Source organism: Centroberyx gerrardi, chromosome 9, assembly GCF_048128805.1.
Source record: "Centroberyx gerrardi isolate f3 chromosome 9, fCenGer3.hap1.cur.20231027, whole genome shotgun sequence".
Lineage (NCBI taxonomy): Eukaryota > Metazoa > Chordata > Actinopteri > Beryciformes > Berycidae > Centroberyx > Centroberyx gerrardi.
The window spans coordinates 9012707-9030057 of NC_136005.1; the positions used below are offsets into that span (position 1 = coordinate 9012707).

A 17351-nucleotide genomic window follows, 5' to 3' on the forward strand; every position below is an offset into this window, starting at 1 on the left:
CTTATCTCCTTGCCATAGCCCTCCTGATGTGGCTCACTCTATCGTAGCATAGACTTCTCAGGAATTATGGGCACATTTACTGCCAAAACTGATTCACTGCAACCTGGCAAATAATCTGAATCATTCAGGGCTGTATATCAGTTCATTTCACCAGCTCTTGGTCTGGCTCCACAGGGGGGAAAAAAAGGAAAGTGAAGCTGAGGCTACAACAAAGACTAGAACTGCTACTGCACCACTAACAACACCGTACAGTACCTCCAGTCTTCCATAATTAACTGAACGACTGGGGCTAAATGGCTGTGATTAGCCCACATCCAGCCCCATGAATCACTTGTTTGCATTTTCACTTACTTCCCTCATTTTGACTTTATTACACGGTTAATGAGCGAATATGAGTGTAAATGAGAATGAGTGATTCGGTGGGCTGGATCCAGGCAAGGCTATGATAGGGCTGATGCAGTGATTAGACTGTATTGAGACTCTGCATCTCAACTAAAAACAGAACAATAATATAATTTAGGATGAATGAAAAGCACAAAACAGTGATTAGTCCTTCCTTGTTCAGAAATTCGAATAAAACAATTTTCCTTGCTTGCCCTTGCAGCTATATGGGATTTCTATGCAAATCTAGAAAGTCTGGATATGCATGGAAAATTTATTTGATCATTTCCAGGTGTTCAAAAGTTTGTGAGCTGCACAAAAAGTCTGAAAAGTATAGAAAAAAAACAAATGACTACACATTTCATTTAGCTACTGTCACTTCACATACTGTGAGATTTATTGTTGTGAAGTATCTCCAGCAAGTGAAATGGCCTTGCTGACAGTTATATTGCCTAGCCGCGGTGAGTATGGAGCATATTGAAAATCTTCAAATCCAAGGCAAGAAATTAAGGTCTGCTAGAAGCGTGGAATCATCAAATGGAAAATGTGTAGGAATCCGGCATACAGTACACAGTATTGTCAGCACGCGCTCCAGTATCGAAATTGTTTCCTCACTTTCTCTCTCCCGCTTCCACTTCTCTCCCCCCCCCCCCGCCCCCTCTCCTCCCTTCTTCGCCTTCCTCATCTCGTCTCCATAAACACATCCAGTATACAGACACATCAACACGGGCGGACACAGGCACCAGTGTCCCCAGGCTCCACTGTCCAACACAGGCCTCTTTCATACCATGGTCAGGCAAACAGCTCGAACACTGCAGGTGCACTACATGGGCTGGGTCAGAGAGGCCATTTGGAAGGGACTTTTTTTACCCTTTTCACTCTGCCGATTCATAAACACTTTAAGAGCTGGAGTGAGGGAAGGGGCTGTGACTTTGCACTTCTCCTGTCAAAGCTATAGTGGGTTGAGAAGGATACGATACGATACGATACGATACGATACGATACGATACGATACGATACGATACGATACGATTCGATACGATTCGATTCGATTCGATACGATACAGGGTCCGAAATTCGCCAAGCGCCAAATGCGGGTAGATTTTCCGTTTGGCAAGTAAATCTCGGAAGGCTATCCGCCACATGGCGGGTAAATGTTTGTACCAAAATAGTCATGTAATAAAAAACTATGCTGAGAGTCTCTACCGCGTTTTGGTGTTGGGCGCGCAGAAAGAGCAAGCGAGAGAGAGAGAGCGAGAGACAGAGAAAGAGAGAGTGCGAGAGAGAGAGAGATCACGTCTGTGTCGGAGTTTCACAAGGGCGGGGCTGAGCTCCTACACACACACACACACACACAGGAGCGCCAGCCACAGACCGTCTCAAGCTCTCCTAGTTTAGCGGCACTGTTTACCGTACGGGACATCAGCTACTCCACTGTCACTTGCCGCCGGTCTGCTGCTAGCTACCGTTAGGCTAACTAATGTGGCGATATTTACAAGGAGTAAGTCCTTCCCTGCCTCCACAGCTGAATGTGAAAGAGGTTTTAATACCATGAAACAGGTGAAAACCGATTGGCGGTCCAACCTAAGGTCTGATACACTGTCAGATCTCCTTATGGTCCAGCTGTCCTCTCCAGAGATCAGGGAGTATGATCCCACAGAAGCTGTGATGCTGTGGCACCAGGACTCTGTCAGGAGCAGGAGGCCAGACTGCATGGGCCGTGCAAAGAGGGTAGAGAGTGAGGAGTCTGATGAGGAGGTTTGATGTTGATTAAAATGATTAAGCATCCGATAGGTTTACAAATCCTTCAAATTTACTTTAATGTTTGATCCTTAAGTACATTTAATAGCAAATACTTCAGTAGAACCGTTGATCAATATATTAAAATAATTTTGCTTCAAATTTTGCTCTGGCCTTTTCTTTAAGTTTGTATTCAACATAATACCTTATTATCTCAATGAAATGTACTGAAACGAATGTGTATATATATATATATATATATATACACACATGTATGTATGTATGTATGTATGTATGTATGTATATGTGACAAAAAAAAGGCAATTTATTATTTTGGCCGGTAAAAAATATGCTTGGCCGGTGGATTTTTTCATCTACCAGCCACCTTGGCCGGTGAGTCAAAAAGTTAATTTCGGACACTGATACGATACGATACGATACGATACTGATAGCCATATTGCACAATCCCAAACAGAAGGCATTGGACTAAAATAATAAAACATGACATCCATCCATACATCAAGACATAGAAATACATACATTCACACATAATGGTACATACAGACACACAGACACACATTCATACATACATACTGTACATATATACATACATACATACATACATACATACATACATACATACATACATACAGGTAAGGTAAGATGGGTGAGAGAGATGTAAGGGGCAAAGATCCAACCACAGAACACAACAAGAGAAAAGAGAAACCTTAAAAATTCAGCATAATGATGTTCCTGGCTTAGCAAGGCGGCACAGACTGTAAGTTTGAAAGCTGGTATATATTCATTCATATTTAATGAAGCGTTGGCTTCTGCCAATCCATAGAGAAAAGCAAGAAAATCAGTGTGCGTGGCTTTGGGGCTCATCTCTTTTCCTCTGGTCTGTATTTAAAAACCTAGCGGTGTTCAGGTTTCTCCTGTAACGTTTTAGTGTTGGCGGCATGGCACGTTGGTAACAAAGCTGCTTGGGTGGATCATTGCCACGGAGATAAAGGGGAAAGTAAAGCCCTGATAGGATAGGAGCCTGAGAGAAGGTCACGGGGGCGGGACTTTAGGGCAGAGACTTACTGGCAAGGCTTCACAGTTGCGTCAGACAGCAACCCCCCCCCGGACACACACACACACACACACACACACACACACACACACACACACACACACACACACACACACACACACACACACACACACACAGAGTGCATGATGATAAGACTATTCTCCCACACACCCAGCCTGGCCAAAAAACCGATGAGATTTGGAGTCCATCTCAAATGGAATCAAAGCAGTTAAGAAGCTCCAGATGGCTCACTTTTTTCATACTATTAAAGATGTGGACAGATAATACACACAAACACTCTCAATGTAGCACCATCACCCTCTTTCCCCCCCCCCCCCCCCGTCTCTTTTCCCTAGCCTTTCTCTGCCTTCTGTTCTTGTTTTCCCTCTCTGGAGAACACTACAACCTTTAAAGTACTTGTCTCCTTATTGAGACAAGACAACAACCTCCAAAGATCCAGATATTTGGTTTAGGTTTACTTAGCAGAGTCCCTTGGGATCGTCTCTACCATTAGCAGATGGTCTAGGACTGTGTGCTTGGCATGTCTGGTTTGGTATCCCACCGGGTAACTCCCATCAACGCATGAGCAGTATTTACAGCACATATATTCAGAGGGTAGCAGAGACACGGCGCTAGCTGACATCCCCTCCGAAGCTGAGAATAGCGGGATCCAGGGTGGGATTCGCCCCCGGGAGGGGAGTTAGCATCTCAGAGTGTCAGACACTGACAGCTAGCCTGCTGCTGCTGTAAGCGGAGAAGTAGCGGTAGTGCGACTGGGGCTTTGTGACCTTGGTTACTTCTGTGGGGGCCTCCAGGCATGTCAGTGGGAGTCTGTGTTCCTGTGAAACGAGACTCACTGCTGCTAGAACAGTGACAGGCTCAACTGGCTCCGGCTTGGGTTTATATAGACTTCAAGGAGTGGAGGGGAATGCAACTTTGTTTTAATCCCCGGACATGCAATATGCATATGCAAAGGTGAACACATACACCTACAAACACACACACACACACACGCTCTAGGAGATCATTTGTATTCTTATGAGACTCATGCTATCTTCAGAGGAAAAACTTTGCTTGCATATATGCAAAAAAAGCCAGGCACAGCAATCCTCACCTTACTTTACACATTAAAGTTTAACTAGTGACTGATGTCAGGCAGGATGCAACTGGGTTCTCACACTTCAACATTTAACGGTAAACACACAACCCTGTTCTTTGATCATTTTTATACTTCTTAGACTTCAGTTATAAGCAGAAAATAGATTTTTCTAGAAAAAGTGAGACGCATTGATCATGCCACAGGCTACAATTGACCTGATTGTTGTCACATAAGTGGAAAGCTCTGACAGAAAAAAAGAGAATCTTTTATTTGGTTGAAAACAATGTAAAGCAGCACATTAGCAGAATATACCCTCAGACTCTCAGGTACAGTAATGTACTGTTAAGTCTCTCTATTGGCAATCTAATGGAGGCTCAAAGGGGTAGCTAGAAGACCCAAAGCAATCAAAGTTTAGTAACTTCATTGATTAAATGAAAACCCCACGGTATTTCAGCTGAACTATGCTGCTTCTATGGCCCAGGATGGTTTAGTCTGTATTGTGATCATTCACCATTGCCTCCAGGTTGGATGAAAGACATATAAGGTGACTGTGGTAATATCCATAGATATTGACTTTGGGTATAACAAGAAAAGTTAAATTTTCAGGTTCAGAACTGCACTTAACTGGCAAGAAGCTACTATAAAATGAAGGTTGTCTGGATGTAAAAGCTCACACAAACGTTTAAGTCCACAAGGTCATTCTCCCACTGACTATCAGTAGTGTGGTTTCAGGCTTGACATCAGTGCACACATGCATCATAGTGTATCACAGATTTAGGGTCTTGGTTCTCTGGTTGCGGCAAGAAATGTTCATGTGCACAAATATGATTTAATGACCCTTAGCTACTAGTTTAACCCAGCGTGAGTTCTTAAATTGAGTGATATTCCCCTTTAGAGACTTAACGGTGCAATTTGTTTCTACACCCTGAGGGAAGGCCAGCGTCCTGATTCGGTCAATGTTAATATCGCCTTACTGGCTGCGTCCTCCAACAGGGGATCCTCTTAACCTCTGCCACTCTGCAGTCTGCACACATCAAACTCAGATCAGCGTCAGGCTGCTGAAACTCTGGTGCAGCCAAGCACATCTCCAAGGTGTAATGCAAGGCCCTCACCTGGGCGACAAAGCATGTGTACAACACCGGAAATCCATGTCCCCTTTCTTCTTAGGATAATGATTCAATTGTTTTGATAAAGCTAGCTGCATCATTTAGTGCATTAGGCCCATCAGAAGTCATTTCAAGTCTCACAGTGCAGCCGAGAGTCAAACAAACCTACGTGTCTTGCATGAGTGTAGCTGCATCTCTCGCTCATTCTCCAGTGTATCTTTGGGTTGTGTTTAATAAATCACTGTCAATGTCAGTTAGCCCTCTAGTCACACACAAACACTGACTATATTCGTGCCGCAAATTGGAAATTTAAAGTCTCCTTGCTGTCGCCCACGAAGCCCCTTCGCAGCTAACTGTCCAATTTTCACGGGGTCGAACAAAAGACAATCCGGTGTTTTCCTCTACACAAAAATGAATCTCTGAAATTATTTACTGACTCACCCTATCATTAGTGTGAATCATATACTTATTCAAACTTCCAGCCAGGCATTGGCATAGCTACTGATACTGATACTGATAGCTCCTGAGAAAAGATATATGGAATTTAGCCGCTGAAGAACATAACCTTGTTAAAAATAATGAGCATAAATGTCATAAAGACATTTATAGTGTAACGTGTAGGAGCGGCATAGAGCGAGCATCAGTCTTCATTTGAAATGAGTAGTTGCAGAGGACAGTGACACTTAAAAAGCCCATCATGGCACCTATTCTTGGTTGCAAAATGAGCCATTTGAACCACAACCTTCTCTGACTGCAATTTCACAGGGAGAGGCTGTGAGTCTTTGATTCTGAACCAAAGCGCTCAGCTTTCTGTCAAGCCTCTGCATTGCCTCAGTATAAAAATGCAGCGTTTAGGGAAGCTGCCCATGCGAGAAATTTGTTAATTAACAGTGTGCCCAACTCAACACTTTCTTTGGTGAATGGAACTCATATCTAAATTGTTACTTACGAACCTGTCACAGAATGATTATGAGGTATTTTTCTACTTTTCTGTCTGACTGAACATTACAGCAGTACAGTATAAGCCCACTGTACATATTTAGGGACGTTATATAATATTAGTATAGAGAGTGTACTTGAATCTTGGATGTAGAGCCAGTAGATAACCGTTGAATGTGAATGATGGGATGGTACTGTAGGTAGATTGACCGACTGCAAAAATGTGCCTCACTTATGCTGCCTTTCACAAATGTATTTTGCTGATTTTTGATGTAGGAATATGCAATTCCACCCCCAGATGCTCTTACACTGTTAGATATCATCAGTCTGTGTTGTTCAATTCATTCAAGGAGTCATTTTGTGATGTGTGAAGTGAGTGAAGTGTAGTAAAGTGTAGTAATTTATTTTTTTTGATGTACCCACTTTGCCTCAACCTGCCTCGTCTACTTCTACTTCAGTTAGTGATTTCCTACATTTCCTAAAAATGTACAAAATCACGTGAACGTGCCTGAACTTGTTGCATTCAGGACATGCTAAGTGGAGCAAAGCGATAGCATGGTAAGAGCAAGAGAGCGAGAGTTTTTCCAGTTGAGAAAAAGCAGGAGTCACACCTCTTACTCAAAACATGTCTTGTGGCTGCATTGCATTCTGGTCTATTGAGGCTTCTGTCAGTGGAGAAATTGGTATCGCTGCTTCTTCTACAAAAGGATTTCTCCCTGTATGATTGTTGAACGTCGGTGCAAAATGGCGGCTCTAGAAAGAAGCCCTCGCTCTTTGACTCCGAGGGACTGACACCAAAACCTGATGTTTACTGTTGATGTTTTAACAAAAAACGCACCAACGCGTTCCACTGTAGCTGTGCTGGAAACATCTCAACATGACGTCATGATGTCTACGTGTGGTCAGGTATGCACAGCTGCAGCAATAAGAAAAATACACCCCCAAATAAGAAAATGGGCCCAGAAATGTAAGATGCATCACCAGTGTTAAAGTGTTGTAGAGTGGATTTTTCCATTTAGTCTCTAAGCATTCCAAGTCCACATTAAAACAAACGCAATGAGTGAGAAAACTGCCCGATTTTAAAACACTACCTGGTGGAAGATGATGATGTAGAATTTGCCTTGTCATCCTCTGCTCACTTGGGAGCCCACAGGAGTCTGTGAATTGCCATTTGGCCAAGCTAGCTGACTGAACAAAAGCAGCAGAGAGCCAATAACACAAAGCAGCTGACCTGAACACAGGGAGTCACCATAACTCCATCCCATGCTCCACTAGCTTGGTCTTCAACCGGCCCACAAAGGCTAAATTATGTTCCTTGATGAAAGTGTCTCACTATGTTCTATGTAATTCTCTGAAAAGCGGCACTTGAATTGGTGCACTGGGGAGAAAATGCCAATAAATGCTCACATTAGCCTCTCTAATCATGTAAATATCTGTAATGACACACAGGCTTTACGTCGCGTTTCACCCTGAAGCTGCACTAAGCTCTGCATTTACCACAATTAACATAATCTCTAATGTACGTACACAGCAGGTTTCTCTAATGTATGTAGGCTACATGGAAGGTTTATTGTATACTGTAAAGCTCCAGTTCTGGCTCTGGCTGGTGAATAGGGAGTGAGGGGTTTTAAAAGCCCCATGGACAGCTGTGTGTCTCTGGAGAACAGTGAGAATCGACTGCAGCTGACAAGTTGTAGTCCTGATTGGCAGAGTGCTGGAGTCATGAGATCTGAGTGGCACACAGGGTCAGTGTGTAGGGAAACGGCAGGCAGAAACTGTAGCGTTCCCCATCAAGAGCCATCGAGAATAGACTCGGCGTTACCCGAGTCACTCTGCGACAGCACAGCACGGCTCAAAACCTCCCTGACAGTCATCTCAGGTCAAATTATCAGCGGCATCCAGCTTGGAGGGAGCCGAGTGATATGATGCGTTTGCGGCCGATAACGATGTGGGAGACCTGACACCCGCACAGCAGCTGAGAAGTGTGACATGTGGTGGCAATTTGTCATCATGCAATGTCAAAATTGATTTGTAAAATGGGAGAAATGAAGTAACAGATTGTAGATATATTCATGTAAAGGCCATTGGGGTTAGACCGATATCGGTTTGCTGATATATCGGGCCGATATTCGCCTTTAGTTTAATATCGGATATTAGCCAGTCAGTGTCATCCACCGCTGCATATGATGGAGGTTCCTTCCTGACCACAGATACAGAAAAACAGCCTGTCAAACCTGCAATGTAACTTCATTTTCTTTGTGCATATTTCATTGTTTCAATTAGCCTATGGTTTTTGAAAATAATTTTTCATTTAAAGGTCCCAGAGTTCCCCTGCCATTGAATACAGTAGCTGCTAACATTAAAAGAATTTCACTAGTCTGGGTTTCAATGGAGAGTTTTAGTGTCCCAAGAGAGTCTAAATGCTGTTTCAGATGTGTTTTCTACCCTGCCAAAAACAGGGAAAACAGAGAAATGCTTTGCCATTGTCAAATTTAAAGATAATCAATGTAAGCACAGAATATTGGCTGTCATCGACTTCAAATAAAAATATTGATGTTGGTACTGGCTTTCAAAACCCCATTATCAGTCCAAACCCTACAGAATCACCAACATACAGTAAATGACTCGTTTGTCTTTGTCTTTACTGTCATGAGAAGACATTGCTGTCTGCGTGGCATCTGGCGATAATAAAGGATTATATTGCTTTGATAAACAACATGATTACTAAAACGGGCTAATGGACAGCAAATCTGCCCACAGATTAAACGTCCACAACGCCTGGAGCAGCAAAATGTCACTTGGAGACAGAAATTCCTTTGTCATGAACCTAACAGAGGACATTGTTCCTTTTATCCTTGATGACCAACAGCACCACTCGAATTGCAGTTGTTGTATTATTGTAATTATCCTATTCTGTGGGCGAGTGAAGATGGAAAGTATAAATAAGCTTCATTGTTGTTTTGAGTCTTCTATTGTGTGCACTTTTACAGTACTGATACTCTCCTGTGTGTGTATGGTAAACAATACAAGGCAAAAAAAACCCAAAAAAAAACCTTACACATGCCTTTCACTTGAGTCAAATATAGATATAGATTATTTTTATGACATATCCTGTTATGGGTTTATGTTTGGGGAGGGTAAAAGATAAAAAACACTTCAGGAAAAACGGTGTAAGCTACTTATGTCATACTACATAACGTCAAAAAACATGATAAATACTGCTTATTTGACTGCGAGCGTCAAATGTGACAGTTGTTAAGCATGTAAATCACAGCGAGGGGTCAAAACATCAATCGGGCCACAGATATCCCTTTGTCACATATTGTGTAGCAGGAAAGATCTTGGCGTTTATAACAAAGACGGACCGACTCACCATAGTACGAGGAGGGGATGTCCGTCTTTCTAGCCATCGCACTTCGCCGGGGAGATGCAGCACCGTCTTGGTTTTGGAGATTGCATATGAGAGTCGAAGTGAACCGCGGGTTTTTAATGGTCCTGTCAAAAATAAACACAGTAACCTGGGGGTCTTTCTTGGGGTCTGAGCTGCTTCGGCCACGCAGCTGAGCGTCAGTCGTGTTTACAGCACAACGTCATTAATTATGCCAGAGGGGGAGAAAACACGCTCTTAAAGGGGACGCTGCAAAATCCCGTGCATGGTAGCTGTTGTTATGTGCATCGGTTTCCCTTTGTTATGGTGTTTTACTAGCCAGAACCGATCTAATTTTAGTGCAAATCCGCAGTTTAGTTGACGAAAATTACTTTAGACGTGGTGTTTATGATGCTGCAAAACAGCGGGTTTGTTAAATTGTCTGTGATTGTAGTTAAATTCGTGATTTCCGAGTTGTAGTTGGTTAATTGTGTTAATTATGTAATGTCGCTGTTGGGAGTCGCAGGTAATATGATGGCAATGTTTTAAACAGCGACAGTGAATTCACACTCAAAACCTTCACCACACTGAGGCTGTGTGGAGACACACTGCCCCCTGCTGGGGTCTCTGAGACAGTGCAGGTATCAGCTGCAGTCTCTCTCTCTCTCTCTCTCTCTCTCTCTCTCTCTCTCTCTCTCTCTCTCTCTCTCTCTGTCTCTCTCTCTCTCTCTCTCGCTCGCTCGCTCGCTCCCCTCTCTCTCTGTCTCTCTCTCTCGCTCGCTCCCCTCTCTCTGTCTCTCTCTCTCTCGCTCGCTCCCCTATCTCTCTGTCTCTCTCTCTCTCTCTCTCTCTCTCTCTCTCTCTCTCTCTCTGTCTCTCTCTCTCTCGCTCGCTCGCTCGCTCGCTCCCCTATCTCTCTGTCTCTCTCTCTCTCTCTCTCTCTCTCTCTCTCTCTCTCTCTCTCTCTCTCTCTCTCTCTGTCTCTCTCTCTTGCTCGCTCGCTCGCTCCCCTACCTCTCTGTGTCTCTCTCTCTCTCTCTCTCTCTCTCTCTCTCTCTCTCTCTCTCTCAGGTTTGTATAACTATACTATACTATACTCATTCCCTATCCTCTAACCCTAACCTTAATCCTCTCAACTACATGCCTAACCTTAACCATTACTCTAACCCAGTGGTTCCCAAAGTGGGGTCCGGGGACCCTCAGGGGTCCTTGTGGGACTTCCAGGGAATTCACAGAAATTCTGTACCAAGTCATATCAAACATATCTTCTCAGATAGGGTTCTATAGGACAACATTTTGTATCTTCTTAAATGGGTCCATGGTCTAATGTGGATCCGTTTGCTGCGTCCTTGATATGAAAAGGTTTGGGAACCCTGTCCTAACCTAAACCTAATGCTAACCTTAACCCTAAACCCAGACCCTAAATTAGCTCCTTGGAAAAGTGAGAACCAAAATGTCCCCACTTTGGAGGATTTTTGTCATCTTTCTGTCTTTGTGAGGACATTTGGGACATTTTAGTCCTCACAAGTGTAGAAATAAAGGTATACATAGCACAGCACACACACCAAGCATTGGGTTTCCACTGAGTGTGGACACATCAGCTCACATTAAGATAAGCTGGGGGAGGGAGAGAGTTGAAGTCTACTACAGTCGCTTTATGACCAGGAAGTGGCAGCACAGGCTGGAAACCATTTAACTAAGAGTTGGTTGGGTGAATTAGGCCTAAGATATTAATAAAGTAAGATCAAGTAAGAAGGATGCTTTCTCTGTGAGAGCTGCAGTCTAAGGGGTTCAAAAAATTGTCGGAAACGTCTGAGGTGTTACCTGAATTTTAAGTGTAGCCCCACCAAATGAAACCCCTACAGAAAATCGAAAAAGTCAGTATTTCATTCCTTTAACGTATCACTCCATTAGAAATAGGCCAAGTCCTGTGCATTAAACACTGACATCAAAAAGTGATGTCTCTCTTACTGCTCTGTCGATGAAAGTAATGAGAGCTCAGGTTGCCAAAGGCCAATCATTAAGAAGGGATTGACTTCCCTGGGGCGGATCATATGTCGATGTGGCTTGAATACGGCGGGCTTGCTGCCAGCAGCACATGGGGGAATCAGAATCACATTATGGCTAAGTGCAATCCAGTAAATGTACAGGAATTGGTCTTGGTGACACCGGTGTAGCACAGTGATTCTCAACCTTTTTGTGGCTCGTGACTCCTTAAAATGAAGCAACGCCTTCTCACAACCCCCCAAAACAAGCGTGCATATGCAGAGTGGTGAACAGTTCAACCAAATAATGATTTTCCCCTTTCAGGTTGTTTCATTTGATTATCAGAGGAGGCCTACAGGCTGAAAACAACTCACTATTTCACAAGAAAAAAGGAAAAATGAGAGGAAAAATCGGAATAAATAGACATGATAATAAATTTGTATAGTAGAAATATGTTTTTTCTTATCCCATAAATTATCTCCTGACCCTCTGGGAGGTCCTGACCCCCAGGTTGAGAACCACCGGTGTGGAACAACAGCACAGACTGAAACACAAGGTAGAAGGACAGCAGCACTGTATGGTGAAAAGGAAAAGAGACGTTGCAAAAACCATCTATGGTCATTCTAAAGAGAGGAATGGAAGCAGTTGTTTCTCAGTCATATGTTTTCTGGGAACTTATACTGTATCTTTTGAAGTTTTATGTTCATCAAATCATCAACCAGGTAGGCTGCATGCCTGACACAGTCGGGTTTTGATGCTATAAATAGATTGATAGCACAGCCAGATGGACCCTACATTTTTATAGCCCAGTTGGAAACATACTGTAGATTACTGTGCCGAAGAAAAAAAAGGTCACCATACGCTCGTGTGTGTATTCCAACGTTATTAATGTGCTATTTACAGTAGGCCCATATCCTGAATAGAACTGTAAGGTTTATTTTGTCTTTATATAAGATGTTTTACTTAATCATTTTGGTCAGAATTGATAAGCTGAACGAGAACACAGGCAGATAGAGGAGGGATGCTGCTCAATTTAGGAACTTGTTATTTCTAGGTTCTAGCCTTAGACATCCCACTGTGTACAGGCATACAATAAATTCCTATAGGAATATTATTGGAATATTGTAGTTTTATTTGTCCGGGTGTGTACATCTTATCATCCTATAACCCTATCATCCCCCTATGAGCCCTAAAATTGAGACAAACCACCAGTATTTCTGGACATAATCAACTCTCTCCCAAACCTGTACAAATACCTGAGAGTTACCTCCATTGACAATGAATGGGAGGCCGGCTTTGTGGGCTCATGGAATAGTTGTCTAATATTTTACATAAAAATGTGCTTGGTGTCATCGTATCAACAAGAAAATGTGCAGAAAATCATCCTTGGTATGGTCACTGCCATCTTTTCCACCTTTTCGCCCCAAGTCATTTATATTATTTTGACTATGCCAAGCTAAACAGCATTATGCTCACATGTTAGATGATCACATATTAGAAGGTCTAGCAAATAAGTCTTCTCTCATTGCTAGATGTGGGAAAGTTCACTAATACAACAAGGACTGACCATGGATGTATGAATGACATATATCATAGCTGAAAGTCTGAAACTGTTGTCTATCTCAGAGTCATTGTTTTTCCCAGAGTAAAAGTTGCCAGCCCATCTGCTTGTCAAACAGTGAAAATGAGGAATGGCAACAGCTTGCTAATTACATAATCGAGATGGTGCATGACAGATGCAGTCGGATTCGACGCTGTTCTCTTCCCATTTGGTTTGCAGCCTTCTCCACTTACTGAAACAATAGGTCATTTCTGTCTCTAATGCAGTTTTCCATTTGGAGTTGGAGTAGTGAGTGAGTTTATAATCACAGGCAGGAGGAGATGCTCTCGCTTCAATCTCCCTTTTTCCCTTTAGTGGTTAGGACTGCTGTTGCAATCGACCCTGCTGACTCCCAAAAATTGAAATCAAGTCCCGTCATGAGGAGGGAAGTGATTCAGTGGAGTTATACAGAAATAGCATCGCTACACAAACAGGAAACAGAGCTAGAGAGCGCACTAGCTGATTGTAAGTCTTTTTTTCCCCCAATTGGATAAACACAACGACCCAGAGAAAAAATATATTGGACATTGGGTAAGAGGAGATTGCATCTGTGGTTGGTATGGATGCCACTGATGAGTCAGCGGTCTGTCCATGAGCAGAGACAATTTACAAAGTGCATGAAGATGCTTTATCTCTTGGGCATAAAAAATGTAGTACATAAAGGCTGTTTCTGCTTCCAGATGCTCCTTCTTTTTTCCCTGAGTCAAAACTAATGTGTGCAGGATCTGTCCAGAGAATATAGTAACATTTAAATATTTCAGTCACCACACCGCCACCCCCACCCTTGTTTTCCCTAGGCGTAATAGGGATTTGTATTTGTGTAGATTAGAGTTAGACCAATATATTGATAGGTCGATATTGTCTTTTTAATAAAAACCAAATATTGGCCAATCAGTGTGTGTTGTCCCCCATTGATATGGGGTGGCAGTCCGTAAAACCTGAAATAAAATCTGACTCATCCTACCTTAAAGAGCTGCTAACCCACCTAAAACAATTTCATTAGTCTGGATTTCAATGGAGAGTTTTAGTGTCACATGATGGCCTAAATTTCAGAGGCTTTTCCACCAACAAAAAGTATGAGGGGAAAAACAGCAAATGCTTGTAATATGTTAGATTCCCCCCCCCCCCCCCCCCCCCCCCCCAGCAGCTTCAATCCCAAAATACTGGTATAGGTATCAACTTTCAAAAATCCATATAGGTCAAACCCTAATTTGTATACCAAAAAAATGTATAAATAAATAAAAACTAAACATCAAGACATGCACGGGTTAAAAATAGTCATAGGAATATTCACATCAGACAACATCTGACAGCATTGCACTGCAACAGCAGAGCAACACAGAGAAACAGTCCTTGAAGTAGGAAGGTTACTGGAAGTCATTTTACTTTTAGGGCAGAAATTAAGGTCAGGACACTCAAAGAAAATCTACGCTTTGATGGCAGTTTAAGTTGTGGACAATATAACAAGTGAAAGAACATCATCTTTTGGCACACAAAACAGGTGCAAACAAAGCTGATTATTTCTCACTTGTATTGTTTTTGGCACCGCATAGGCAGGCAGCCGTCTGTCGCCTCACTGGATAGAAGATTGTAGTTAATTAAAAAAAAGGTTTTGTTTCATAGACAACATTTGCTTCCCCTCCTGACGATGTTTGCTCCCCAGAGCTCTGCTTTGAGATGCATGTACCTCGGGGGGAAAACCTCTAATCAAAACACACAGGCTGCCAGTAGAAATCAGTGAAAAACAGCCACCTATTCTTCCAAATTCACAATGACGAATAGCATTATGAGGAACTGCTCCTCGGTGGTACAGATCATTTTGTGATGATAATAATTCTACCGACGTTGTGTCACAGAAAAGAGCAGAGAGATAGAAAAATGGGAGTCATTAGATAAACAAAAGGGGGAACAGTTTATCCTTTGGAGATAATCAATGTTCCCACAGCCTGTTATTGTTTCCTCGCATGATACTTTTTTATTTGAATTTGAGACCTTGACACCACAATTGAGAGCAGTAAGTCATTAGAAATTACATCATTTCTTTACACTACTGACATGGAGAGAGTCATGTATGTCTTCATCTCATCTCTCATTGACTATTCCCTGTTTTTTTCTTTCAACTTGTTCTGAATGCTGCAACCAAGCTTTTAACTAGAACAAAGAGATGATACTAGTCCCATTTTAGCCACTTTACACTGGCTTCCAGTTAATTTTGGGATTGATTTTAAAGTGTTATTGATTACTTTCAAAGCAATAAATGGCCTTGCTCCAACTTTCATTTCAGAGCTGTTATCTCCTGATGTGCAGAAGTCTCAGATCGGCAGACTGAACTCTTTTGACTGTTCCAAAAACCAGATTAAAGACTGAAGGGGATCAAGTCTTTGCAGCCTGGGAGCCTGAACTTTAGAACAATTTGCCTGAAGCAATACGTTCGTCTAACTGTATCCTCTTTAAAGAGGTGAAAATGCACTTTTCATAGACTTGGATTCAATTAATATCTTGTTTTATGTTATGATCGTTTTGTTGTATCGTTTTCCATTCAAATTAGGTGGATGTCATTTGTCTGTATGTTTGTTTTGCTGCTTCATGTAACTTTCCCAATGTCTTGTATGTGTATATGTGTGTATGTGCGAAGCAATTGTTCCATTCAAATAACTGTCTTTTAAGGGAATATAATTTCTGATGTGTTTGCGTCCTTTGGGCATTACTGTTTGGCTGAAGCTCAAGATGTAATGTAATCTATCATGATCAAATGTAATTTCATCTCATCTTGTATCGTATTGCATGCTATCCTCTCGTCTCGTCTTTTCTTGTCTCGCATGACCTTGTATCACCTCGCCTTGCATCGCTTTGCATTGCATTGCATTGCCTCATCTTGTATTTCTTGTATTTTCTTGTCTTCACAGCTCATCACACATCATATTGTATCATAGCATATTGCATTGTATCGTATCGTCTTGTATCGTATCGTATTGCATCCTATCGCATCACATTGCATCACATTGCATCGTATCGTATCCAATTGTATTGCGTCTCACATTGTATAATATCGTATTGTATCATGTTGTATGGTATTGTATCATATCGTATCGCACCGTATCGTCCAATCTAGCCTCGCGCTCGTATTTCTCGTATTTTCTTGTATCTCATCGCGTATCATATCGTATCCCCATTGTATTGTCATATCTTTTCTCACATTGCATTGTATCTATCATATCATATGGTATTGTATTATGTCGTATATGATGAGTTTATCAGGCTTCCAGATAGATCATGCTCAGTTATTCTAACCCCTTGCTAATTGGTCTAACAAGGGCAATTGTTAAGCACTACTGTATATCTGGGCCAAAAACAAAAGGGACGACCTGATTGTTCCCAACAGCCTTTCCACATCTTAAGTAGGCTACCCTGATTTCTCACACAGCAGCTGTCTGACTGTGATATTCTGTGTTGTTTTGAGATAAATTGCTTATCAACTCCCTCAGAGCCAGCAGATACATTTCAGTTTCTGAAGTGAGACTCGCTGAGGAATGATTGGAACATGAAAGACATATTAGAAAATAAGCGCAATGACGCTCAGCTCAGAGGGCGTCTATAAAAAGACCGATTCCCATTTCCCAGCACCTCCTGAGTAGATTACAGCTTCCAGCAAATCTGTCTCCCGTGAGGAGCTTTAGCTGCTCGGGTTGCTGTGACAAATGAGCAAAATAGTTTCTTGTCCTTACATGGGATGTCCCAAAATCTGGATGAATGACAAAAAAAAAACAGAATGATGTGAAAATGGTATAAAGGTTTATGTACTGTGTTAATATCATGTGTGCATAGAATAAGAATGTGTTCAATAGGCATATTATCACTGATGATCCCACCATCCTTTGTGAAAAAGAACTATAGTAGCCTAATCCTACGATACATTTTAGAGGGATGTAATACAAATATCAAAACAAAACAGTAAAGCTTGTCAAGAATATTATAGGAATATTATAGTGATATTATAGGAGACAAAACGATAAGATTTGAAGGAGATACAACTATAAACTCAGTAAAACTCAGATTAA

At 42.0% G+C, this 17351-nt stretch overlaps 1 protein-coding gene across 1 annotated transcript in view; it reads right to left on the reverse strand.

Annotated features, from left to right (window-relative positions):
* Positions 1-9822, reverse strand: part of slc44a5b (solute carrier family 44 member 5b) — a 40242-nt gene extending 30420 nt beyond the window's left edge. Inside the window, exon 1 of the mRNA XM_078285588.1 lies at positions 9714-9822. Within this exon, the coding sequence (XP_078141714.1) occupies positions 9714-9750 (37 nt within the window). The 5' untranslated portion in view covers positions 9751-9822. The remainder of the gene's footprint in view (positions 1-9713) is intronic.
* Between the last annotated feature and the right edge of the window lie 7529 nt (positions 9823-17351).